Raw genomic sequence first — 24,292 nt, 5'->3', positions numbered from 1 at the left:
AGTGCGAGCAAGACCAGAGCTGCCAGGATGAAAGAATGCTGACCGCCCTGCCGGAAGGGCCAGCCCAATGTGCCTCGCTGGCGAAGATCAACACAACAACAGGACAAGATAGACAGACCAAGGCCTCTCTGTTCTAGGGAAGTTCATAGAAGCCTTCTAGAAGGTCTGGAGCGGCCGGGAGAGCGGGACGGGCAAAGATTGCGGCGGGGACGGCCGGGACGCTAAGTGTTTGGATGAAGGGGGGGGGGCGGGGGTGGTATTCTGCTTGCCCGCTGCACCCCTGAGGGCAGCATCGGAATAACCCATGGATGGCCATCTTCTCCCGCTTGTTCGACGCATGGTGCTTGGAATCGTGTGGTGGTATTGCGTCGTCTAGTCTCGCCCGGCTGATCCGGCCGGCCCTTTGGAAACCTTGTGATGTGCAGTGCAGTGCAGGATTCACCGTCTCGAACGGGTACACCGTGAGCCAGAACAGCTGTTATTGTCGCCCATGTGATCTGTGATGCAGGTACAGTGTTACAGTGAGTTGGCACACGACAGACATGCTCATACCTAGCACAGCAGGTGACGAGGATGCATTGCATCGCACGCCGGCACAGGGGACAGGCACAGGTGTGGATCAGCCATCAGCCCAGCCCGCTGTCAAGTGTTGCCCATTATACGTATGCACTGCCTATTCTCTGAACCTGCAGATTCTGTGTCACTTTTCAGGGTGTTGCCACTGTTGCTGCCTGCTGCCTGCTACCCTTCTGGGAGACATGCAAAAAGATATAGTGGCACAAGACGAGATTGGGTTCATTTGGATTTGCGCACATGTCATAGCAGTTCCTATCTATGCAGATCTCATGGACAACGCCATGTTTCGCGGGACGTTGCCCTGCGAATGTAAGGGGTGTCGTGCCAATCTGCCTCGGGTTACTCCAGGGGGAAAAGGGAGTGCGTTTGAGTCGTGTACTGTACATCATCATCACTTTCGTCGCAGGAGGGTGGGTGACGAGGTTGAATAATACTATGATGTAGAATAAGCGTCGGTCACGACTTTTCTTCTTCTTCCTTCCCCTTCCTTCTAGCTTTCTGATGTACCTGGAACTGGAGTCCTGCCTCCCCCCCCCCCCCCCGCAAAATGATGGTGTTGGGTAGGCGCCGTAGGGTGGGATAGGGTAAGGTCGGGTACTACAAAACGTTAGGGTAGATCAGGATCTTAGGTACTTGGTAGGGGGTGAATGTGCTCATCAGACGACGAACATAGTCAAAAGTCTCAGCGTCAAACCTCTCCTGTCATATCTCAGTTCCCATTGTGTCACAATGCAGCAGCCGAGAGACATGGGTGAATTTGGAACCATCGTGAATAAGGGACAAGAGGCTTTCGAAACGTTGCATGCCCTACATAAGTATATACTCGTTGAGGAAGCTGGGTATGGCCGGCCTGTCAAGCTTCAGGCTTGGAACCTGGTTCGCGGCCTGGGTGCTATGAGCTATGTGCTATCGTCACAGGCCAGTGGCCCTTAAAGGCCTGACTCTATAGGGGGTGGGGGAGGGGGGAAGTTGCTCGCAATTAGGGGACCCTCACTGAGGGGAACCTACTGGGTACCACCATACACCATACACGCCCAGTGGTAGTCGAGAGCCCGGAATGGACTAGTGTGAGGTACGCCGCCTCTGCCGTAGGATGAGGTACCCAACCAGCCAAGCCAAGGTTGGGGGCTCTGCGCAAAATCTCCGGATCCCTAATACAACGCGGATAATGCTGCACTGAGGTCACCTGGCCGTCTTTCTGGAACGACAGGTCAAAACCCTTGCCGGCCGACTTGTCCAGCTGATGGTGTGTACACACAAGCACACATACCGTGGCCGCTGGGAAGGAGACCGAGGAATAAGAAGATTGAAATACGGGACCTGTTCCAAGCCCATATCCATCCATGCCTCTGCCTCTCCCCACCAATCTTCTGGAGTCAAGCCTCTATTTAGCTTCTCATTGTCAGCTGTTGCTACTACCATAGTGCTGCTCTAGACAAGCAAGGACGAGGGCCGAGAATAGGTGACGAACGCATGAAAAAGGAAGGATCCACTTGGTATCCGTTGACCTGCCCTGGAATTGAACCCTCCTCGCGCGGGCCCGCAACCTGCTTCAGCCCACCCTCGCCCTCATCCTCGGCCCCCCCTGCGACGTTTGGGCTCGACCTCAGTCCCCCAAGGTTGACTCGGCCAGAACAGCTCTTCAGGGAAGCCTGTTCTCTCTGATCGACCTTTTTTTCCCTTTTCCCCTCTCGAGGGATATTCGAATCCCATTCATCTCATCAACCTGGGCCCTGGCAGTCCTCGTCAATTTCCGAGTAATCAACCTCAGGCTAAGGGCAGACAGTGTCGTCCCAAGGCCAGCTACCTATCTGCAGACGATCTTTGCCTGCCCGAGCGCAAATCTGGATCTACCGGATCGCACCCATCAAATATCACAGCTTTAATCTCGCCTATTCTATCTTGAGTCTTCTGGGACTGCCACCGCCTATTTCCCCGTCGTCTTTCGTCGTCGAGAGATAGCATCGCCCATGACCACATTTCACAGGCACGCATAGACAGCGCACAACCCTTTCAGATCACTGCACCTGCAACAAGCATAACTCATCTGTACGATATATACTATCAGAACTGTTCAGCTAGACGTCTTCTTCCTATACCCCCCCCCCTTTTCCCCCCTCTTCTTTTTTCTTGTTACATCATTTCGACATTGGTTGGCATTCTTGTCCGCCCCCTCCATCTTGTCTGGGCAGGGACGATAGGAAAGACGTTATCGAAACCGACCCCTGACCTGGACCCTCAACGAGTTACATCGCAAAGACGACCCCGCCCACCCAGGTCTTTCTTTTTGGTCCTGGCTCCAGGGCCGCTTGCACCCCTCTACACACAAACACGATCCGATCAGCCTTCCCTCTACTTGCTACAGCTTGAACCGAGCGCTACGTCTAACCGGTGCGCCCTTCTCGAGAGTGTGTCCTTGCGCCATCCGCCCCCCTTTTTTGCCTCTCTTTTGTCCATTGGCTCGCGATGGCGGAGAAGCCCTCGGTCCTCATCATTGGAGGGCTGGGCTACATCGGACGCTTCCTCGCTCTGCACATTCACAAGAACAATTTGGCCTCCGAGGTCCGCGTCGTCGACAAGGTCCTCCCGCAGCTGGCATGGCTGGCCCCGGAATTTGACGAGGCCTGCGCCGGCGACAAGTTCGTGCAGGCAGACGCCAGCAGGGAACGTGAGTCACTGGCACCCCCTTCTTCTTTGCCACCGCCTGATGTCCTGCCTCTCGTTCCCGGCCCGATCAAGGACCAGCAGCTCTTCACCAACGTTGCCCCCCCCCCCCTTTTTTCTTGTAGACATTTCAGGCTGATCCGTCTCCTTCGCCAAATTGCAGAAGCGCTGGGCAGGATATTCGACCGGGAAGGCGGCAAGCAATTCGACTATGTTTTCAACTGCGGCGGCGAAACCAGGTACTCACAGGAGGATGAGGTATACAAGCTGCGGTCATTAGGGCTGTCCTTGGCTGTCGGCAAGGAAGCAGCAAAGCGAGGCGTCAAGGCGTTCATCGAGCTCAGCACCGGCATGATCTATAAGTCAGACTCGGCAGCGAGCAAGGAAACCGACAAGCTGAAGCCGTGGAGCAAGATCGCAACGTTCAAGCTGCAGGCCGAGGATCAGCTGGCCAAGGTCGAGGGGTAAGTATTCGCTCTCAGCAGAGCCCGGCTGCAAAGATGAGCATGAACATGGTGTTCTGACGATTCCTCGCTGCCCTCCAGACTCAACCTCGCCATCATCCGTCTTGCACACGTGTATGGTCCCTATGCCTCGCAGTGGGTCGCAACAGCATTGTGCATGGCCCGCGTCTACAAGGCCCAGGATGACGAGATGAAGTGGCTGTGGACAAAAGATCTGCGGACAAACACAGTACACATCGACGACGTGGTGCGGGCAACGTGGGCCGTAGCGGAGTGGTACGCCGCTGGCAAGAAGAACTGGGACGACAAGGCAATGGGCGGTTCCGTACCTATCTTCAACGTGGTCGATAAAGGTGTCACCACACAGGGCACCATGGCCAACGTCATCGGCGAGATCTTCGGCATCAAGACGGGCTTTCAGGGCACCCTGATCAGCCACTTTGCCAAGCTCAACATGGATTCAGTCGTCGAGGATGTCAACGATGAACTGCTGGGCCCCTGGGCGGAGCTGCTCGAGTCGGCCGGCATCACCAGGCCGGGTCCCCTTACACCGTACATGGAGAAGGAGCTGCTGAAGGATACCGACTTGAGTATGGACGGGACCAGACTAGAGAAGGTGGTAGGCTTTCAGTACTCGAAACCTCAGATCAACAAGGAACTTTTGGAGGAGGTCATCGAGAGTTATAAGAGGATGAAGTGGTGGCCATAGCGGCTTGATGGACGCCACAGGTCGAAAGCGCAGTGCGACCTCAGTCGACACAGAAGAGGTGCAGCGGCCGGATATGAAAATGCAGGACATCCAAATGACTCGACGGCTCAACAACGCGACAACCACACCCTTAGCGCCCTCTACCCGCCAGTATCAAACACTCAACTATTCCATCACCAAAAGCGAAAATGTCCCATGACAGACGGGCAGAAGGGCAGATTGAAGAAGAAAGGACTAGGATGCTCACTCCAGCAGGCGGGGGACGCGAGAAAGGCGGCCTCGATCTGTCCTTGTTCCCCTCCAGCGGTTCGGCTTTTCTCTTTGTTTTGTATCAACAGGATATCCATTTCATATATGGTCTTCCTCGTCGTGTCAACCGGCAAAGTAACACAACACCACCCAGACCCATCAGGCAATGTGGAGAGAGACAAAAAGGGAAATGATGAGAGATTATATTTGTGCATATTCATGGACAATTCGGGCGGGTAGCATCTAGGAGCAAAAATATCTAGGAGCGAGGTGAGACTATTATTTTGGGAGGAAGAGTAATGCTTATATATACCACGACCAACAAATGCCACGGCGGTACCCAAAAGGCTGTCACTTTTGTAACCCGAGACATGCTGCTCCGAAACTCGATTTTTCTTTCTTTCTGTTTTTTGCTTTTGCCTGTCTGTTTGTTTGCTGATGCGGTGGTTAGTCATGCCTCCGCTTTCTTATTTTTTCCTCCCCCTTGTGTGTCTCGAGGGTAAATCTAGCGGTCCGATTGGGCGTCGGGCCGCCTGACATGCGATGCACTGCGGATGCGATGCGCTGTGATACTGCTTCAGCTATACCGATTTCGCATCTTATTACCAGAAACAACTAGAAGGAATAGCTTGTTGGTCTGTTGCTGAACCCAATGGCGCTTCCAGCTGTCGAATGAGAAATGCACAAGTCAGGTGATTGTGGGACGAGCATGCAGCTCTGTCTCATTCACTTGCTCCAGAGAGCATCGGCCTCCCCTGACTTCTCTCTCCCTCTGGTCACTGGCATCTTGGGCCGGGCGCGTGTGCTTCGCCAGCTTCTCCCTAGCTTGGCAAACCTCTAGTGATCCTGCATATATATTGACAGGACCTCCTCTATTTATGCATATATATACATTATGTAAAACCGGCTGACGCCTTAATTGTTCGTGCGTGTGTATTTGCAGCGAGCGCAAAAGCTGTCTGTCCGGACCGGCGGGCTGGGTTGCCATGGTACAATCATCAATGAAACGAGCCGAATCTAGGTTAAGATCAGTGGTTTTGCCTGAGAAGCATGTGATTCTATACTTGACTGCAGGGCGTAAACGCTGTTTGGGTTCAGCGCAGGCACATTTGCTATACATATAAATGAATAAATAAATAAAAGCCAAATGAAGAGGTGATGCTTCCTTGGGCGATGGTGACCTTGAGTGAGAAGAAGTTGTCACTCGGAATGCTCTACATTTCGAGATGGTTTTTTTTTTTTTCTTGTTCTTTCTCCACCTCCCTAGGGAACTATATGATGCAAGGTTGGAAATGTCGTGAGAGACTATGCCCGAGACGTGAGGACTGAAGCAGTTGAGAACATCTATCCCAGATTTCAGTGCTGGCAGACGAGTTGTGTTGCGGCTTTCGGGGCCCTCGGGTCCAATTGGTAGTCACCGTAGTCACAGATTAGGTAGGCGGTTTCCTGTTTAGCGTCAGACTTAGGTGGGAAGCACATCATCAATCGTTCATGCCGTTAATCCCATATGTACATACTTTCATGTACTGTGTAGCACAGGGGAAGGTAGCCCCTCATCCAGAAACGCAAACTGAACTACTGTATTTAAAGGGCAGCCCCACCCAGCCTCGGCCCTCTCTACTCTCCCTTGTGACAGCAGCCCTCTACTGACTTTCCTTCTTCCCTTGAACTCAACCACAGATTCCACAGACTTTCAAAGCCTGTGTACTCCCTACAGACTCAGTTACTGTGGCTGACCTCAGTAACTTCTCGAAATATTAATTGTTATAGGTGAGTTGTTTACCTTCAGAGCTCAAGCACATACGAGATGGTCGCTTGATAATGCCAGAATGCCATGGCCGGTATCAATACTTACCCACACCTGATACAGACAACAAACAATTGTTGAGAATACACATAGAGCAAACTCCTCCAGCTTCTAGACATTCTACCATAATGGCTGCTCCAGCAACTAAGACCCTCCATGACCTCAATGGCACTTGGTCCCTGGTAAGGCCTATTCCTGACCAAGCCCCCAGCAAGAAATGTTGCATGACAGAGCTCGATCATGGACCTCAAATCTTGAAAACCTCAGCATCAGCTGTCTGCCTTGCCTGCATCAGGCTGCTCTCAACTTCCCCCTAAAAGAAAAAGAAAAAGAAAAAATGTGTCCGTGGCTGACCAAGGAATCCTCTCCTTCCCCTCTATGAAAATAGAACAAGACGCTTTCGGACGACGTTAGCCCGGCCCTCGAGCTCCAGGGCGTAGGCTGGCTGACGCGCAAGGCGATCGGCCTGGCCTCTGTGACGCTGCACGTCAAGCAGTACGTAAGCGAGGACGGGAAGGAGCATGTCGACATCGAGCAGACGGCCACCGGCGGGCTCAAGGGCACGAGCGAGCACCGCGAGATGGACGGCCAGCCGCGTGAGCATAAGGACTGGCTGTTCGGGCGCGTGAGTGGCCGCAGCGAGTTCGTCACCGAGATCCCTGGTGGCGACGCATTTCTGCTGAGCAACTGGGAGGAGGGCACGTCCGAATGGCTCCTCAACTCCGTCGACAGCCTCGACAATGGGTGGACCGCGCGGCAGACGTGGGGATTCCAGCAGGTCAAGGGCGAGAGGAGGTACGTGCGTAACGTGGTGGTCGAGAAGGGAGAGAAGAGGGCGGAGATCCGAATGGTCTATGACTGGATCGCCACGTAAGAGTGAGAACTGCAGCACAAGAGAGGGTGGTCTGGCATGTGTGTACTCCCAGTATGCCCAGGAAGAATAGAGGGCACCTCTCTATAGTTGCCTGTTCGGCTGGTCTAGAGATTCTGTCGGGTGATCAATCACAGTCAAGGATGCTCACAGAGCTCCGGGGGAGGCATGACTCCTTGTCCTGAGAATTCATCAGAAGGGTACAGCTATCATAAATTATTTGTCGTCTATCCTTCCATAATTATATTCTTTTATTTGACCTATTATGGATGACTTGCATTTCTTTTAACCCTTTACAGATCAAGCAAGTAGATGAGAAGTTGATTCATCTTGTCCCCGGAACGCTCTCAGTCTTTCCAACCATGACCTGTTGAAAGGGCAGTTTTCCCATATGCCCAAGACCCTGGAAAAAGACACCACGCCATCGAACGCCTGTAGATGACCTCGAATTTTCTCCTTTATGAGCACCTCTCATTCTACGAGGGGTATCTCTCTTTTTGCTCTGATTGTAGCTACCTCGCAAAGGGCGCGTCCTCTGCTCTCATTCTCATCATGTCCGCCCTTACCATCAGCTCCGGTCCACAATCCGCTCAGTTCCGGCCAGCCAACCCCACCCCCCCCCCCCTCTCTCCTTCCCCGCCTAAGCTGGCCTCCTCTTCACGAACTCCTCCAGATCGGCCCTCGTGGCAACGCCCAGGACGAAGCGGCGGTTGTCATCGGTGACGACGGCAAACTCCTGCTTCTGGCCCGCGGTCTCGGCGCCCTCGAAGAAGGCCTCGAGCTCCTCCAGCGGCGTGTCCATAGTGATGACCTTGTACTTCTTGCCCTTGCGCTGGAAGCGGGTCATGGCGCTGGCGATGTGGTCATCGGGCTTGACCTTGCCGCCGTCGAGGAGGGCCTGCAGCTGGGGGATGGCGATGTAGCCGAGGAGGCTGCGGGTCTCGCTGTCGATGATGGTGAGGTGGGTGTAGTCGCGCTCGAAGGCGAGGGTCAGGGCGAGGGAGATGGGGTCCGAGGGCGTGAGGGAGAGGGCTGCGGGAGGTTGGAGGTCTTCTACTGCGGCCTGTTATATACAATGTGGTTTTTTTGGACCCTGTCAGTGGGATTCCTGTATCAGGGGACTTGTGCTAGGCCGCTGGACAGTGTTCAAGCTTTTGGTGGATTTGTAGGGGGGGGGGGGCGTGGATTGTAAACAGGGTCCTACGTACGCCGCGATATCTAGATGCCCATTTTGAGACGAATGGTGTTGTTGCACTGGATGACTCGGCTTGGGCTGTTGAGGGCTGCGCCATGATTCCGGTCGCCATGATGGGCCCGTAAGTCAGATGACAAAGATGAGAGTCTGTGGTCTGCGGCGTAGGATGGACTTTGTTTGTGTGCGCGGGTCTGGGACGAAGAGAAGCTCTTTCGGGGCACCTGTCAGCGTGTGTGATGGTGGCGCGAGGTGGTGGTTGTGGAGCAGATGTCTTGCGATTTCATCTAGCGCTGGAGTACAGTTATGTTCAAGCTGTGGGGCCGCCGCGATGGTGGGGAGCCAGCCTTTCCGTCCAGACCCCGCGCTACTCGAACTGGCCTCTTGCTTGCTTATAATTACGACTAGTATATAAGGTGTTTACATCAAACAAACAAAGGGTTGTTTACCTCGAGTACAATCCTTATACGTCGAAGAAGAAAAGAAGAGAGAAAAAAAAGGGAGATTCTCGTCAATACATGTTGAGGTTAACTATAGCAGATAAAGGTGACTTGGTAGCTAATCAGCGATTATTGAAGCTGGTTGGCGAAAGAAAATCCGCCGACGTCACTGGGGTTAGTTAGTGGTATTTTGCTAAGAGCCTGCTTTTCCGGTCCATCTGACAAGTTAGAGAGGGCCAACGGGACTTGGAGGCGTGTGAGGATTGGGGGGGGGGGGGTCCGGATTTTGGAGAGCTGACAAGCAAAATGTTTGGCATCCCCAAACCCCCTCGCCGGTGCTTGTCAAACCTCCATCCTCTCCTATCCCAAGATAAGCGATTTGTTGACCAAGACATCATCGCTCCGGCCAATCCCACTCTCAGCCTTCTCAAGTGTGCTGAATGATTGATTGGAACGACATTCTATGTCAGGTTATAAGGCAAGTGACATCGAACTTAAGGTGAGAGATGCCCTTCTGTTGGCTTCTTTATCTCCGTTAATGACCGGTTTCATCATTCCCCTGGCCTTCCACGGGGAATACCGGAAGTCCGCTATTGCCTAGTGCTTATTTATACCTCGAGAGCGATTAAACCTACTTCGCATCTCGAATCTGAAGAGGTTCAGTTTACTGACGATAGCTGAAGTAGCTGCGTGAGATTTCACACCCCTCTGCCTCACAGGATGTCGCACCTCTACCCTCGTTACGAGGTCCTCCAAAAGACCTTCCCCAGCCAGTCCCAGGATGGGCTGAAGGCACGAAGCAGCCGAGGTGCCACTCCGTACCAGGCTCGCATGGACCTCTACTCTGCCTACTCGACCATAGAGGACAAGGCCAAGAAGCTCTCTGCTGAAGCGACTGCCGAGTTCAACAAGGCTTCTGCTGCGGCGCAGTCTAAGACGGGCGCGATTGAGCTCTACTCCGGCAAGTACTATGCCGCGTGTACCTTTGGTGGATTGCTGGCCTGTGTGAGTCGAGATCCTTAAGGCTCATCACCATCACCTGGACTCAAAAGTACTCATCTCATGCTTCAGGGCCTGACGCACACGGCTGTCACACCTCTCGATGTTGTCAAGACCCGGCGACAGGTGGATTCGAAGTTGTACACGGGCAACTTCCAGGCCTGGGGGAAGATCTACCGGACCGAGGGACTCCGTGGTATCTTCACTGGCTGGAGCCCTACCTTCTTTGGCTACTCCGCCCAGGGCGCCTTCAAGTATGGCTGGTATGAGTATTTTAAAAAGACGTACGCGGACATCGCCGGTCCTGAGGCTGCCTACAAGTACAAGACCGGTCTCTACCTTGCTGCCTCTGCCTCGGCCGAGTTCCTGGCCGACATTGCTCTGTGCCCCTTTGAATCGGTCAAGGTGAGGATGCAGGCGAAGATCCCTAGCCCTTATACTGGCACCTTCCACGGTCTCAGCACTATTACGGCTACCGAAGGTTTTGGTGGTCTCTACAAGGGTCTCTATCCTCTCTGGGGCCGACAGATCCCCTATACCATGATGAAGTCGGTCTTACCCCCTTCGAAAGCTGTCGCTTTGGTCTTGATAGAATTTTTGTGATCTGACGCTGCGCCTAGGTTCGCCTCCTTCGAGACCATTGTCGAGATGATCTACGACCGCATGCCTGGATCCAAGAACGACTACTCAAAGGCCACCCAGACTGGCGTTTCTTTCGTCGGTGGCTACCTGGCCGGTATCTTGTGCGCCATCGTCTCTCACCCTGCCGACGTGATGGTCTCCAAGTTGAACGCCTACCGGAAGCCGGGTGAGTCGTTTGGAACTGTGACCTCCAGGATTTACGCAGACATCGGCTTCAAGGGACTGTGGAATGGTCTCCCGGTGAGAATTGTAATGATCGGAACTCTGACTGGCCTGCAATGGATGATCTACGTGAGTCACAGCCCCGTTGTGTTCCCTTTGGCATTGAAATAGAAGTCAACTAACAAGTACAACCACAGGATTACTTCAAGATCTATATGGGCTTCCCCACAACTGGTGGTGCAGCACCCCCTGCGAAGGCGGAAGAGTAAGCTCATTGAAGATAGGGGAAGAGAGAGAAAAGATGATATGGGTGTCGTATCGAGGATGTGGGCAATTGCATCCTAGAACAGATGACCAGGTCGCTGACTGACCTGGGGACTTGTATTCAAATGGCTGTGGCATACATCTGCAATATTCCGAGTTACTGATACATCATGATACATTGTGGTCTTCGTACTTAAGAGAAACCTTGCTTTTCTCCAAGAGGTTGTGTGTCACTTGCTAGTATTGCATTCACTTCCTACTTCCTCATTCGCTTCTCACTTTCTCGGGCCCCTGTCATGGTAAGACGGGCAGCGTGTTAGTGGGCAGAGGGTCACCAAGGTATTACGTAGTGCTGCTATAAGCTGGCGCACAGACCCCTGTTCCTTGCGATGCACTCTTTCGTCAGGGAGCCTTTTCCTCCTCGGTTAAAGTAGCTCCAGAAATGGACACAGCTACAAACGGTCCCCTAAAAACAACCCTTGCTTTCTGCAGCAGCGTCAACAGCAGCAACGACAACAACAAGAATAGAAAAGGCGGGCACGATCATGGCAGACCACTCGATTGCTGAGGTCCTCACCTTCCCGACAGACCCTGCACAATTCGACAACGACGACCGGATCTCCTTCTCCAGGCTTGACAACAAATACATCGCCGTACAAGAGTCAGATGGCACCGAGTTCGAGTTCGACGCGCAGTTGAAGCGATGGGTACCTGTCATGGACGAGGCTGAGGAGGCCCTCATACAACAACAGCAGAGCGCATATGGCAGCATTAACGATGCTTCGTACGGCGACGGTGACGCCCAAGTAAGCAATGGCAGAAAGAGAAGGCGAGATGACCTCGAGGTAAGCTGCGTATGCTGGGCCACCTGCATATGTCGTCGCGTGGTTCCTCAGCGCGCGCCCCGCCTCTGTCTGGCTTTCTCTTCTCCCCTCCCTCGCACCATCCTCCTCTACGGTGCTCCTTGACTGGCCGCTTGATGCATACTACATCGAACCCCGAAGGATCAGTCCCGAGATCAGGCTTGCCTAAGCGACCAACAAAAGAAAAGAATATAGAACATGGTGACCCACTGACACAAGCCATCGTTGCTGCTCCAGGACCAGGACAATAACAACAACGACAACGCCGCCGCCTCTTCTTCGAACGGCAGGCGGAAGAACAAGAAACAAGCCAGCCAACCCAAGCAGCCGCCCCAAAACAGAGCCGTCTACGTGACAGGTCTACCCCTCGACGTGACAGTCGACGAGGTGGCCGAGGTCTTTAGTCGCAAGTGCGGCGTCATCGCCGAAGAGATCGACAGCGGGCGGCCGCGGATCAAGCTGTACGCGGATGCCGCAGGAAACTTCAAGGGCGACGCGCTCGTGGTCTTCTTCAAGCCCCAGAGCGTCAACATGGCCATCATGCTGCTGGACGACACACACTTCCGGTACACAGAGTCCGGGCTCGGGTCAGGCAAGATGCGCGTGCAGGCTGCCGACACCAGCTACAAGAAGACACAGCAGCAGCAACCGGTCGACGGGGAGGGAGCGGGCGGTGAGGGCGCACAGCAACCACACCAAACGAACAACGGCAGAGGCGGGCCTGGCAACAATAGCAAGGACCGGGAGAAGGTGATCAAGAAGACGCAGAAACTCGATGCGAAGCTGGCCGACTGGTCAGACGACGAGCCGGCGTATATCCCTCCCGAGCAGCGCACGGGTAAAAGAGACAAGATGGTCATCCTGAAGCACATGTTTACCAAGGCAGAGCTCGATGAGGACCCCGCGGCGCTGCTGGAGATCAAGGAGGACATACGCGACGAGTGCGAGAAGCTGGGCGAGGTCACAAATGTGGTGCTGTACGATCTCGAGCCGGAGGGTGTTGTCAGTATCAAATTCCGGAAACCCGAAGCAGCAGACGCCTGTGTGCAGTTGATGGACGGGCGGAGCTTTGGTGGCCAGAGGGTCGAGGCATACATACCCACTGGCAAGCTGAAGTTCAAGAAGTCCAGGGACAATAATGATGACGCTAGCGATGAGGAGGACTGAGAGGAAGAGGGAGTGAAGGGTGAGAGAGAAATAGAGAGAGAGAGAGAGAGAGAGAGAGAGAGAGAGAGAGAGAGAGAGAGAGAGAGAGAGAGAGAGAGAGAGAGAGAGAGAGAGAGAGAGAGAGAGAGAGAGAGAGAGAGAGAGAGAGAGAGAGAGAGAGAGAGAGAGAGAGAGAGAGAGGTGAGTACGTAAGGCTTTGCGTACGATTTGTTACAGCCACCACTCAGGTTCTAGGTTCAGGGAGTTAACGGCAGCGCGGCGTTTGGCATAACAAAACATCTAAGTGCTTAGACTGACTGACCACCATCGATATCAAAGATGAAAAAATTATGGCAGTTTTTTTTTTTCTTCTTTTTCTTCTGGAAGGCTTCTGAAAATTATTCGGCACTACTTTGGTCAGAATGGTATCAATCTGTGACTACTACATCCCAACACTCCACTGCTTTGCGTAACACAGATTCCAAACGCCGCCAACTTCGCAGCCATTTATGGTCAAGCATGGTACGATGGCCCAAGTCTTCCATTGTTTGTCGCCCCCACCCCCAAAACTCATATCAACCCAGGTTGAATACCCCCTGTAGCGTTAGGGAACGAAACAGTGGAGGGTGCGAGAACTCACAGACAGTCCACGTATAGTGAACCTTTGTGTGTGTTTTTTTTTCGACAGAACACCAATTGCGATGTCGGCAAAGAGTGAAGTGGTGTGAGGGTTATGTGGGCATGTAGATGTGCGTGTAAGCATATACTCAAAGACGAAAAAGAAGAAAAGATAACTGAAAGATAAAAGTGTGTGTAGGTGTGTGTGTGTGTGTGTGTGTAGAACAATTAGCTGCACGCTCTGCGGTCAGTGTAGGCCACGACGGCGGACGGGAGTGATGGGGTTCGGTTAGTTATGTATGAAGCCAGTCTAATTTCAGTTTTTTCTCTCTCTTCTCCCTTGTTTAAGAGGGCGGCTGCACCATCAAGAGAGACTCGATGTCAACGCGTTCCTCAACAGTATACCAAATGGCGGCCTCGATGATCTTGCAGACCACGCGAAGGTCGCTCTCATCTGTCCTGGCTTGTCAGTCACGGCTTTTCCCCACACCATATTCAAGAGAGGGGGCACAGGTGGGGTAAAGAGGATGAATGAGTGAACTAGCTCACCCCTTGGCGAGTACACGAGCACAAACGTCTCGGGCAGCGGGCTTCTGGGCTCCCACCACTTCCTATGGGCGCCAAAGGCCAGCGGGTGTCTCTCGGCCCAGCCCTTGGCCAGGACCTCGGCGATGTCGTCTGGGTGCAGGTTCATGTGCATGCTCCGGTCGGAACTGTGGATGTGGCAGACCTCGCCGTTGCCGCAGACGTGCTCGCTGACAGGGTGCCGCGCGAAGAGGGCGAAGCCGTGCTTCTCGATACAGCTGGTCGCGGTGCCGAAGCGAGAAGGGTGCAGCTTGGCGAGGCGGGTCAGCGCAGCGCGGAGGGAGGCTATGGTGGTGGGGGAGCCGTGCTGGTTGAGCTGGCGCTGCGGAGCGAGGCCGGCGACGGTGGGGCGGGGGCCGGAGCGGTAGGGGAGGTTCTGTGGTGTGAGGACGCCGGCGGCAGGGCGAGAGATGGTGGTGGTGGCCGCTACTCGACGGGGTGGTGGCGAGAAGGGGTCACGCAGGGCAAAGAGGCGGAACCAGGCCAGGCGGGCGTAGCCGGCGAGGGTGGGTGGGGTGCCGCCGGGCCCGAGGCGAAGGAAGTTCTGGTAGTCGTTTCGGATGAGGAAGAGGAGGGGCACAGCGAGGATGCAGGACTCGAGCAAGAGGCGTGGGACAAAGTGCATCCCCATGAGGAGGAAGAGGGACCCGGCCAGGAGAGCGTTGGCGTCGAGAGTCATGCTGAAGGGGTCTTGCCGGATGACCATGTTCAGAGCCTTGAGGTGGTCAACCCCTTGGGCGTTGTTGTTGCTGTTGTTGTTGTTGTTGTTGTTGTTGTTGTCATTGCTGCTGCTGCCACCCATAAGGAGGAGTCCGGTCCTCTCGTCCATCTCGAGGAGGGGCCTTGACGGCATTGGGAAAGGGAGCTCGCTGACGGCCTCGCTGGTCGAGGGGGGCTCCGTCTGGGAGGCGGACAATAGAGACATGGCTGGTTTGTCTTGAGAAGGAGAGAAAAGAGGCGTCTATGCTATCGACTTTTCTCCTCTGTCCAGGCCTGCCCTCTCTATCCCTTGGTTCTTTTCCTGTGCGTTGACAGGGGCTGCTTCTTCTACCAAAGTATGATCCCGACCCAGGACAGTCTGATAACTGATATTGGATCGTGCTGGTGGTTCCTTGTTGAGGACAGACGGACAATGACTGAGACTTCTTCTCATGAGATGGTCAGTCTTCGACGAGAATGGAGGCGAGGAAGGGGGTTGGTTGTATAATGTGGCGACAGTGAGCAGTTCCACGTCAGAACTATGTAGTAAGAGAAGATGTGGGGACAAGGTAGGTCACCGGCACGTCAAGTCAAGGGAGGGTAGAGGAGGGGGATTGACACCCACGCCTCACGTCCCTCAGGGTTTGAGGACTGGAGAATGGTGGTAAGAGGCCTTTGACAAGAATCCAGAGAGAGGAGGCCTATGATTATTTGAAAGGACCTGAGAACTGGTTGACCACGTGCAAGCGATGGCGGCGAGGAGGGATGAATAGATATATAGCAGCCAGAACAAGCTCCTTTTTTGTCTTTCTTTCCTTTCATGCAGACACAGCGGTGTCCAGTGTTTAAAAGTATGTTGGCGGTGCGTGAACCTAAAGAGCGGGCGGGACGTGACAAGAAGGGTGATAGTGCGGCGCGCGGTCCCTGTCCTCGTGCTGTTGTCAGGAGGAAGGGTGCAAGAGACGGTGAAGGACGAATTGCGGCTGGCCAAGCCCGTTCCTTCTTCCAATTGGGAGTATCGGTTCACAGTGTCCTAAATTCTCTAGACTCGGATTGGAGGTCGATAGATAGCCTGACCAGATTGATAGAGAGATGGCTGGCTGTGTTTTTGTCCTTGGTATTTTTTCCCCTCTAAACTTCAAGCATTCGAAGCCTCTTCCTGTCCCCTTTGAGACGACCTTAGGGACGACGTCGGAGGGCCTCGTACGATTTTATTCATGTGGTGTGTGTGGCGGCAGTAGGCCACTGCAAATATGCGAGGATCATTGGCCACGCCACTCTCATGTGTGTGGCCCGGGACCAGAACGGACATCCAGTTTGTTCTGTCGTGGCCCCCCTCCGAGTGCCGTTTTCCGCGTGATGCAGGCTGAGGTACACACTGTACTGTTGTAATAGTACAGAACACGAAGGGGCCATGGGAGGCGCAAATCATGAGCGGCATCGGAGGAAGGTACCTACATCCCGAGTCTGGGGCTGTTGGAGGAGGAATGACGTCGCTTTTTGGGGGAATGCCAGTAGTCAGCCGCCTGTGACGCTGCGGCGGCTGAACCAAAAGATGGTTCCTCGTGTCTGCGGTGTAATAGTAGGAAGCAGACACCTGGGGCCCAGACATCAGTGTATCATAGAGGACTTGCCTCCTCGTGGCCATTGGAGGGCACACCCCAGTGTCTGCTCCTGTGAATCTGCATCTGCAAGCACAGCCGACGGGAGCGGTCTAGAAGGTGTCCTATCCTAGGGATCAGTGACAAGCTATGCAACGATGCTTACTATGGCGAATACTAAGGGACTGACCGGACTAAGATCTCGAATTGGAGGCCCTTCCTCCAATCAATATTATACACAGACGATTAATCTTTCTCTTACCTTTCCCCTAAATTACACCTCACACTCTCATTTTGTAGAAGAATGTTCCTTTTATCTTGTTATAGTACATTCGGCCTGGATCTGGAAACCCCCTCCTAAACGGGCATCAATTACCGGCTGTATTCCGCAATAGTTTGGCATGGCGGGGAGGGGCGCCGTGGGGCGGTTAAAATAAGCTTCATGGGCCGGAACCAGACACAAAACTCACGGTTATTACTTATAATATGTAGGACCGTGGAACCAAGAGAAGGAACACCAAAAAGTAGATTTGCCTGCGGCAACACTCTTGAGTTCGGGACGTGCGAAGTTGTTGTTTACACTGGGCGAGTGAAACATACCAATCTTGGGGGCTTCGCTGGACTGGGGGGGGGGGGGGGCAGCCGAAAGTGTGACGTTCAGGGAGGACGAGATTAACAGCACATAGGGTAAAAATGGTCCCAGGCTGGACTTCAGTTGAGTCTCTAGGCAGATATGGTGACTTTCGCTTGAACATGTCAATTCTCTTACTGGACAGACCAATATACAGGCTCTGTTGCGAGGTTGGAGTGTGGGAGGGATGGTAACACCTTTGGGTGGCAAGGGGGCAATTATCCTCGGATAGCTAGTCACCCAGAGGTATGTTTAAAAATAGCCTCGCGTCCCCGTGCAGTCTCAGCCTTGCATTGAAACGTGATCGCACTACACCTTGCAGGTATGCGCATTGTAAGTTTGGAATGCTGCTACAACTTCGCACAGGCTTCATATCGAGTTTTCATAATGCAAGTTTGCAGCAAAAGATTTCATAGTGGCTTGTTGACAACCCCCCCCCCCCCGAGATATGACCTTCCACGGCCACCAAGGATGGTTTGTTGATCAGATCACGTCAGATCCCAAAATTCTCGATCAGCACAACGATGAGATGAACATCGGGCGTGGCGCAACGGAACCCGCATCCAGGATCGGATGGCACTTGAATCCACCTTCATCATTGCTGTCTTGTCTATCTCTCTGTCTCTGGTTGTAGGTAATGCAGCATTCGAGCAGCGGGTGTAAGTTGGGCATATGAAAGCTGTCAAGGGGGGGGGGGGAGGGTTAAAATAAAAATAAGAAAAAAGAAAAGAAATGCTGCCTGGGCTAAAAAGGGGCCCATGATCCAGCCAGGATAACTTTCTCGGCCTATGATGGCGGATTTCCCCTGACATTAGCCTCCCGTCTTTTAAGTGCTGCAGTCGGAAGGTCCCAACTCTCTTGAAGCAGCAGCTGTTAAGTAAATGGTGTGTTGCTGTCTATGAGCCTGAGATAGGGGAAATCGTGATCCTTACTCGAGTCAAAAGTCCACTGTCTGGTCGATCAGGAGGGGCCCAATTTTTATAAAACAAGAGCCGCTTGGGCGGTTCCATCTTCCCCATTTACAGATACTATAGTACACGTAATTCTAGCAATTACAATGACAATTACCGAAAACAAAAGAAGTTCCACAAGCCTCCCACCTTATTGTCCTTCCAATTATTATTCGATCGTCCTGTCACAAACTATAACGGTGCATTATAGTAGTAGAAGCAATGCTTTGCATACCTGGTACTGTGTATGTATGTTATGGTGAGTATGCAGCGGCACGGAGCATTCACCTCTCGACTCGGCTAAATGCAACACTCCCAACAGGCAATGAATGGATCGATGGATCGATCAAATTATCATCATGATGACTGCAGGCTGCCCACATGGGCGCTGGTCCAGCAGGCAGACACGCATATCCATCTGGTAACATACATAGTAGTACATGCATGGTGGTACTGCACGGTAACAGAAGGGGAAGTTGGATAACACCAAGAGAGAGAAAAACCAGCCAGACAAGCCGGCCAGCCCAGGGCCGTTGCAGGCTTTTCGGGGGTGAAGGGGGGCCCTTCATTAGCGAACAATACAGTAGGGATGCAGGGAGTGTATGGGTTAGCTAGAAATGTGATAGGGCAGGATGGGCTGCTGGTGTAACAGTTGCCAGGGCCAATTGCGCTAAGGTGCAACACCTAAACTGCATCCATCCTGGCCTGGGCTGCAGCTGTTCGTTGCTGAGCAACTTCTCCAACCTTGAATCCTCCTCTCACACTCCTTCCCACCCCCCCACGAGCGATTATCTCTCTGATGACGACAAAGATATCGGGTGGCACAGGAGGTGGTGCAACAGAAGAGAAGAAAAAATTTAATTTGAAAATTACCCACACCCACCACATCAACGCCCCAGAAAACCCAGCACCCCTATCACGATCTCGGTGGTCATTCGCACTCCTGTACTACTGTGTACTATAACACATACTGTACCATTTCAAAGCCCTGTGGCGGCTGCTGGCTGACCTGTGCCGTTCCAATCTCTGCACCCAAACCCATAAAATCGCCATCGCATCGTATCAACAGCCGCATGGCGGTCGAGAGACCCCACAAAACAAAGATCAAAACACAAAAATAAGAAAGAGGAAAAAAACAATTGATCCAATCTCACTGTTACCTGATTAATATCATCTTCTCTCCCCCTCTCTCTGGGTCTCGGCCTATCATTTTCCAAGAGTTCCTGTACGTATGCGTGGGCCCGCACGCATGTTTGCAATCATCCACCTTGTACCCTGTTTTTGGTCCTGGCCTCCCCTTCCCCCTAGGCCTGCAAGTCTGGCTGGTCCTTGGATCTGCCTGCAAGTCTACCCATCTATTGGCCCCCCCCCTCCCACCCTCCCAATCCCCAGCCCACCCACATCACGTTACGCAGTATGTGGGTACGAAGTTCCTCGTACTCTGTACGTATACAGACGAGCCCACCCCCTCGAGTCTCCTTTGATCTCCCATGATTTTTCAACAAACACTTTTCCTCAGGCTATTCTTGTACCTCGAACAGAGACAAGCACGGTATCTATCCTTTCCTGGTCTACCGTCCCCAAAGGACATTCCTCAGAGACCCTTCTCCTTACCGAGGTTCCGTCCTCGAGGTATGTACCACCTTGGCTCGGCCCGGTACTTTCTACCTTCTGGGTACTTTAGCAGCCGCGAACCTGCTTGCAGATCCGCCGCGCTCGATCGCCCGCAACCGCTAACATCTCCATCCAACATCCTTAGCCCAGTCCCATATTTCGCCAACCTCCCACTTTCGGTAGCGCCCCCCCAGGTCCTCAATAATACAACTTGGGCTTTCATACCTTGCTTGCCTCTCCCCCCCCCCTTCTCCCCAAGCGGCCTGCACAAATACATACCTTTGCAAAGCGAGTAGGACCTTTTTATCTCGCTCACCTTCTCCACGATCGACTCTGGCAAACTAGCCTCTTTGCACTATATTCGAGACGAACTTTTAACGATTTGCATTGTTGTCGCCTCTTGCTTTTTTAGTTTGCATCCCAGTGTCCCGCGTGGATAGGCCACGACCGAAACCAGCGCCACGACAGATCGTGCGCAAGCAGACCGTCCTATGCTGGGTCCGGTCCGCTTCTTAGCCTTACAAGAGCATCCAACCTCCCCCCTCCCCACTGCCACTTCCGCAGACGTCTCTCCTTTCCATTCGACGTCATGGGACTTCCAAACCCCCTTCGACAGCGAGGGCCACAGCTGCCCATATACGAGAAGATCCCCAGGGAACAGTTCTCATCACAGGAGGACGACGACTACGACCTCACAGATGACGACCGTGACGACTCTTCCTCGTCCGCCTCCTCGCCAAGCCGGGACTCGAGACGGACCAACTCGCTGTCCTCAAAGTCTGCCAAGCTCAAGAGGAAGCTCAATGTCAACGCTACCCTGGCCCCCCCAGTTACCACGCCCAACCTGCTGAGCCCGATGCTCACGCCCAGGAGACAGACCTTCACCCTCTCCCGCCGGGCCACAGGCGCCGGTCTCTATAGGCTCCCCAACAAGATCACGAGATTCCTCTGCATCGGCCTCCTGGTCGGCATAATATTATTCATCTCCGCCCTGGTCCATGCTGGCGTTGCAGAAAACCACAGGATCCTCAAGGGCGAGCTGCCTGCGAGGCCCTCGGGCCCCAACGCCTGGGAGTCCTTCAACTTCCTCACCCGCTACTACGGCGGCATAAGGACCCTCACCCCTTTTGAGGACAACATCCCACAGTACCCGAGAAGTGAGGACGAGGCGCCTTTCACCGGGGACGAGCCAGGCCCGGCTTTCTACAGCGGCTCGCAAGAGCCCACCGACGCTGCCTTGCCCCCGAGCAAGTCCTTTCCCAGCGACTACCAAAATACAATCTTGAGGGCGCAAAAGGTCAACGAGTGCTTCCTGGACACCGAGCAGAAGGTGAAGGTGCCCTACATCCGGTACTATGACGGACGGCCAGCCGGCTTTCCCCAGAATGTGCTGGGCTCCTACGAGCTCCTGTCCCTGCCCGAGGACATTTGCTTCGAGCGTCATGGCAGGCTAGGTCCCTACGGGTTCGGATACTCGGTCCGTTCTGGTGGTCTGGGCATTGGCGAGCACGGCGATCGTGATGGTTCTGAGCATGTCTGGGATGCAACGCACCAGGTCGACTGGCGCAACATTGACTGGTCAGCCGTGCAGCGCAGCTGTTACCAAGCCAATGCCGACCTTTACAAGCCACTCACTCGCAGACAACATCCCCCACGCGGCTTCTACATCAACGAGAAGCTCGAGAATATGACCCTCTTCCGGAGGGACGACGGCATGCCCGCTATCGGCGAGGCCATGTCGCCAGGTGCAACCTACGACACATCAGCAGCGCCATCGTCGAACCAGGGCGAGGGCGGGGCTGTCCAGGCTGTCGACAGCTCTGCGGCTGTGCCGCCGCCTGCCGGGACAGTCCCCGAGGACGCTGCGGCGAAGCCAGCGGGCGAGCTGTCCCGGACCGCCATCGTGATTCGCTGCTGGGATGAGTACGACTGGCGGGCAGAGGACGTTGTGTACCTGCGCTCTATCATCACCGAGCTCTCCCTCGCGTCGGGCGGTCGATACGACGTCCACCTCTTGGTCCAGGTCAAGAACGACGCAAAGTACCCTATCTGGGCCGACGACGAGGTGTACGAGCAGAGAATCAAGGACACCGTGCCCAAGGAGCTGCAGAACATCGTCACCCTCTGGACAGAGACACAAATGCTCTCGTTGTACCAAGGCATTCATGACTTGTGGACGCGGGGCAAAGACTTGCCTGTTCATGGCGTGTACCGCGGACTCCAGATGGCCATGCAGTACTTCGCCTACAACCACCCCGAGTACGACTATTTCTGGCAGTGGGAGATGGACATCCGATACACTGGTCACTACCTCGACATGTTCACCAAGATGGAGAACTGGGCCAAGGAGCAGCCGCGCAAGGGTCTCTGGGAGCGAAATGCGCGCTTCTACATTCCGGTCGAACACGGTACCTGGGAGGACTTTAGCCAGATGGCACGCGTGCAGGCTGAGATGGGCACCACCAGCGCCGATAATATCTGGAGCGGTCTCGACAAGAAAAAGAAGCCCAAGAAGCCGCAAGAGCTGACCCGCGGCGAGAAGATGATCTGGGGCCCAGTGCGTCCGTCTGACGCGAGCGACTGGTTCGAGCCCGAGAACGACCCCGTCCCGCCTACAACCTACGAGCACGACAAGTACCAGTGGGGTGTTGGCGAGGAGGCCGATCTGATCACGCTGAACCCCATGTTCGACCCAGAAGGGACCACTTGGCTTCTGGCTGACGATATCACCGGTTATAACCACACCGATGAGGCGGGCAAGCCACCACGCCGTGCGCAGATCATCACCGCCAGCCGCATGTCCCGTAGGATGCTCTTGACCATGCATCGCGAGACCGCCTTCAAGAAGCACCACGCCTTCCCGGAGATGTGGCCTGCGACCGTCGCCCTGCAGCACGGGTACAAGGCTGTCTTCGTACCCCACCCTCTCTATGTGGACCGTGAGTGGCCAACCCAGTACATGGCGGCCGTGTACAATGGCGGCAAGAATGGTGCGTCGGGTGGATCGCGGACGAGCGTGTTCGGGCAGCGCGAGCACAACCTGCAAGGGCTGACCTGGTTTTACAACTCTGGCTTCGCCCCGAATCTGTACCGGCGTTGGCTGGGCCTGAAGGTCAACAATGATGGCGGCGAGGAGTTCGAATTGACTCGCGATATGACCAAGGACGAGACCTCGGTCGGCGAGATGCGAGGTGGCGAGGGCCGCATGTGTCTCCCACCGATGCTCATCCACCCGGTCAAGGGTGTGGACCTGCCGGTCGAGCAGTACGATGAGATCGAGGTCCCTGAGTCTGACCCGAGCGCCTGAGCGGGTGATTGAGAACGTGAGGAAAATCCAACCAGATAGCTGGGCGTCGGGCTGGCCCTCTAGGGTTAATATGGTGTTAAGGGATCCATCGTGGAGGAAGAGGCTGTGCCTCAAGCAAGGCTTATGCGAGATGGACACCCCGCTTGGATCGGCCGCCGCCGACTGGGGTTTCACACGGCCAAGCCTTGTTATATGAGAGCCAACATCATCTGGCAAGGGAGAGGGACGGGGCCATCAAAGGAGTTTTAAGGCGTCATTCCGGGGCAAGCAAATGGGGTGTTCTGGGCTGCTAACGGGAGAGATCTTGGTGGCATGGTTGCTCACAAGCAGGAAATACCATTGGTACACAGCATCGGGGTTCTTTTCTTTCTATTTTCACCACCGTCTTCATTCCCAGATTGTACATGGGACTTTTCCTTCTCACTCTTTTGTTGCATAGACAACCATGAGGTTGTTTGTATATCAGGGACGGCGATGAAAGGATGGGGAAGCCTTCCCCACACCATGAGAATAGTCCCCTGGGATGTACATAACTTTCTCGTGAATAGTCTAGACCCAGCACCTGGCTGTGGTGTTATAATAATGAGTGATGATTGAAGACGAGATCCAGTGACCTTTCCTTTTGTCCCAGGAGCATGTGCATGTTTGGTGTGTGAGAGTGAGAGTTCATCTACAGTATTGCGCATTTTGGAGAGATTGATCTGCGTTCATCCTTCGCATTACACATCTCTGGTGTATTATGTTCTCTGGTGTTCGAGGCATGGTGCAACATGACATTGATTGACCTACGTGAATGGAGGCAGAAGGGAGTTCGAAACTCTCTACTTGGTATATATAGTATCGTTCTGTGTCAACTACTTTCTTGGCCTTGTGCCTCTATTTCTGGCCTGTCTATCAAGAATCTATTTGTCGTTGACTTTGAGTAGTCACTGAATCCATTTTGGTGGATATTGGGTTCTCTTGTTCTTGCCTGGTCGAGAGCTCTTGCGGCCTGGTAACCTTATGTCTAGGTCTAATGTCCGATATTGTCCTTGAAGAGTCGAAGCTCATTTCCTCGCAACCAAGACAGGAGTATGCTGTGCCAACCAGGACAATTGATGTTGGTCTTATGCATTCCTGTATTCATATGATATCATTAAAGCCGTCCCCTGTGATCCATGCCCCCTTTCACACCCCTTCCTTTCGTCGATTTTTGTTTTTTGACATCTATCCTTACATACGCCAAGTACGCTTTTCAAT

At 53.9% G+C, this 24,292-nt stretch overlaps 7 protein-coding genes across 7 annotated transcripts; 5 read left to right on the top strand and 2 right to left on the bottom strand.

The window, feature by feature from the left end:
* Window positions 1-3,042: 3,042 nt before the first annotated feature.
* M406DRAFT_292001 (uncharacterized protein) lies at window positions 3,043-4,982 on the top strand (the record flags this gene model as incomplete). The annotated part of the gene is made up of 3 exons (XM_040919007.1): window positions 3,043-3,244; window positions 3,404-3,704; window positions 3,786-4,982. The coding sequence occupies 3 exons, from the start codon at window positions 3,043-3,045 to the stop codon at window positions 4,411-4,413; spliced, it is 1,131 nt and encodes a 376-aa protein (XP_040775773.1). The 3' UTR covers window positions 4,414-4,982.
* Window positions 4,983-6,313: 1,331 nt separating this feature from the next.
* M406DRAFT_322738 (uncharacterized protein) lies at window positions 6,314-7,605 on the top strand. The gene is made up of 3 exons (XM_040919685.1): window positions 6,314-6,432; window positions 6,533-6,651; window positions 6,858-7,605. Exons 2-3 carry the CDS (start codon window positions 6,598-6,600, stop codon window positions 7,341-7,343), a joined length of 540 nt encoding a protein of 179 aa, XP_040775772.1. The 5' UTR covers window positions 6,314-6,432; window positions 6,533-6,597; the 3' UTR covers window positions 7,344-7,605.
* Window positions 7,606-7,980: 375 nt separating this feature from the next.
* M406DRAFT_43652 (uncharacterized protein) lies at window positions 7,981-8,632 on the bottom strand (the record flags this gene model as incomplete). Its single annotated transcript, XM_040924226.1, has 2 exons — window positions 7,981-8,403; window positions 8,549-8,632. 2 exons carry the CDS (start codon window positions 8,630-8,632, stop codon window positions 7,981-7,983), a joined length of 507 nt encoding a protein of 168 aa, XP_040775771.1.
* An 892-nt stretch (window positions 8,633-9,524) lies between these two features.
* On the top strand, window positions 9,525-11,239 carry M406DRAFT_356670 (mitochondrial phosphate carrier protein 2). The gene is made up of 4 exons (XM_040923501.1): window positions 9,525-9,977; window positions 10,044-10,519; window positions 10,592-10,904; window positions 10,973-11,239. Exons 1-4 carry the CDS (start codon window positions 9,693-9,695, stop codon window positions 11,042-11,044), a joined length of 1,146 nt encoding a protein of 381 aa, XP_040775770.1. The 5' UTR covers window positions 9,525-9,692; the 3' UTR covers window positions 11,045-11,239.
* A 345-nt stretch (window positions 11,240-11,584) lies between these two features.
* On the top strand, window positions 11,585-13,069 carry M406DRAFT_340337 (uncharacterized protein; the record flags this gene model as incomplete). The annotated part of the gene is made up of 2 exons (XM_040921548.1): window positions 11,585-11,884; window positions 12,140-13,069. The coding sequence occupies 2 exons, from the start codon at window positions 11,585-11,587 to the stop codon at window positions 13,067-13,069; spliced, it is 1,230 nt and encodes a 409-aa protein (XP_040775769.1).
* Window positions 13,070-13,446: 377 nt separating this feature from the next.
* On the bottom strand, window positions 13,447-14,957 carry M406DRAFT_340336 (uncharacterized protein; the record flags this gene model as incomplete). Its single annotated transcript, XM_040921547.1, has 3 exons — window positions 13,447-13,456; window positions 14,042-14,120; window positions 14,216-14,957. The coding sequence occupies 3 exons, from the start codon at window positions 14,955-14,957 to the stop codon at window positions 13,447-13,449; spliced, it is 831 nt and encodes a 276-aa protein (XP_040775768.1).
* Window positions 14,958-20,602: 5,645 nt separating this feature from the next.
* M406DRAFT_43006 (uncharacterized protein) lies at window positions 20,603-23,053 on the top strand (the record flags this gene model as incomplete). Its single annotated transcript, XM_040924210.1, has 2 exons — window positions 20,603-21,491; window positions 21,597-23,053. 2 exons carry the CDS (start codon window positions 20,603-20,605, stop codon window positions 23,051-23,053), a joined length of 2,346 nt encoding a protein of 781 aa, XP_040775767.1.
* Window positions 23,054-24,292: the final 1,239 nt, after the last annotated feature.

Source organism: Cryphonectria parasitica, assembly GCF_011745365.1.
Source record: "Cryphonectria parasitica EP155 unplaced genomic scaffold M406scaffold_5, whole genome shotgun sequence".
In the NCBI taxonomy this organism is placed as follows: Eukaryota; Fungi; Ascomycota; class Sordariomycetes; order Diaporthales; family Cryphonectriaceae; genus Cryphonectria; species Cryphonectria parasitica.
Note: the sequence above shows the minus strand (reverse complement) of the source record. Positions and strands in the feature narration are given on the sequence as shown.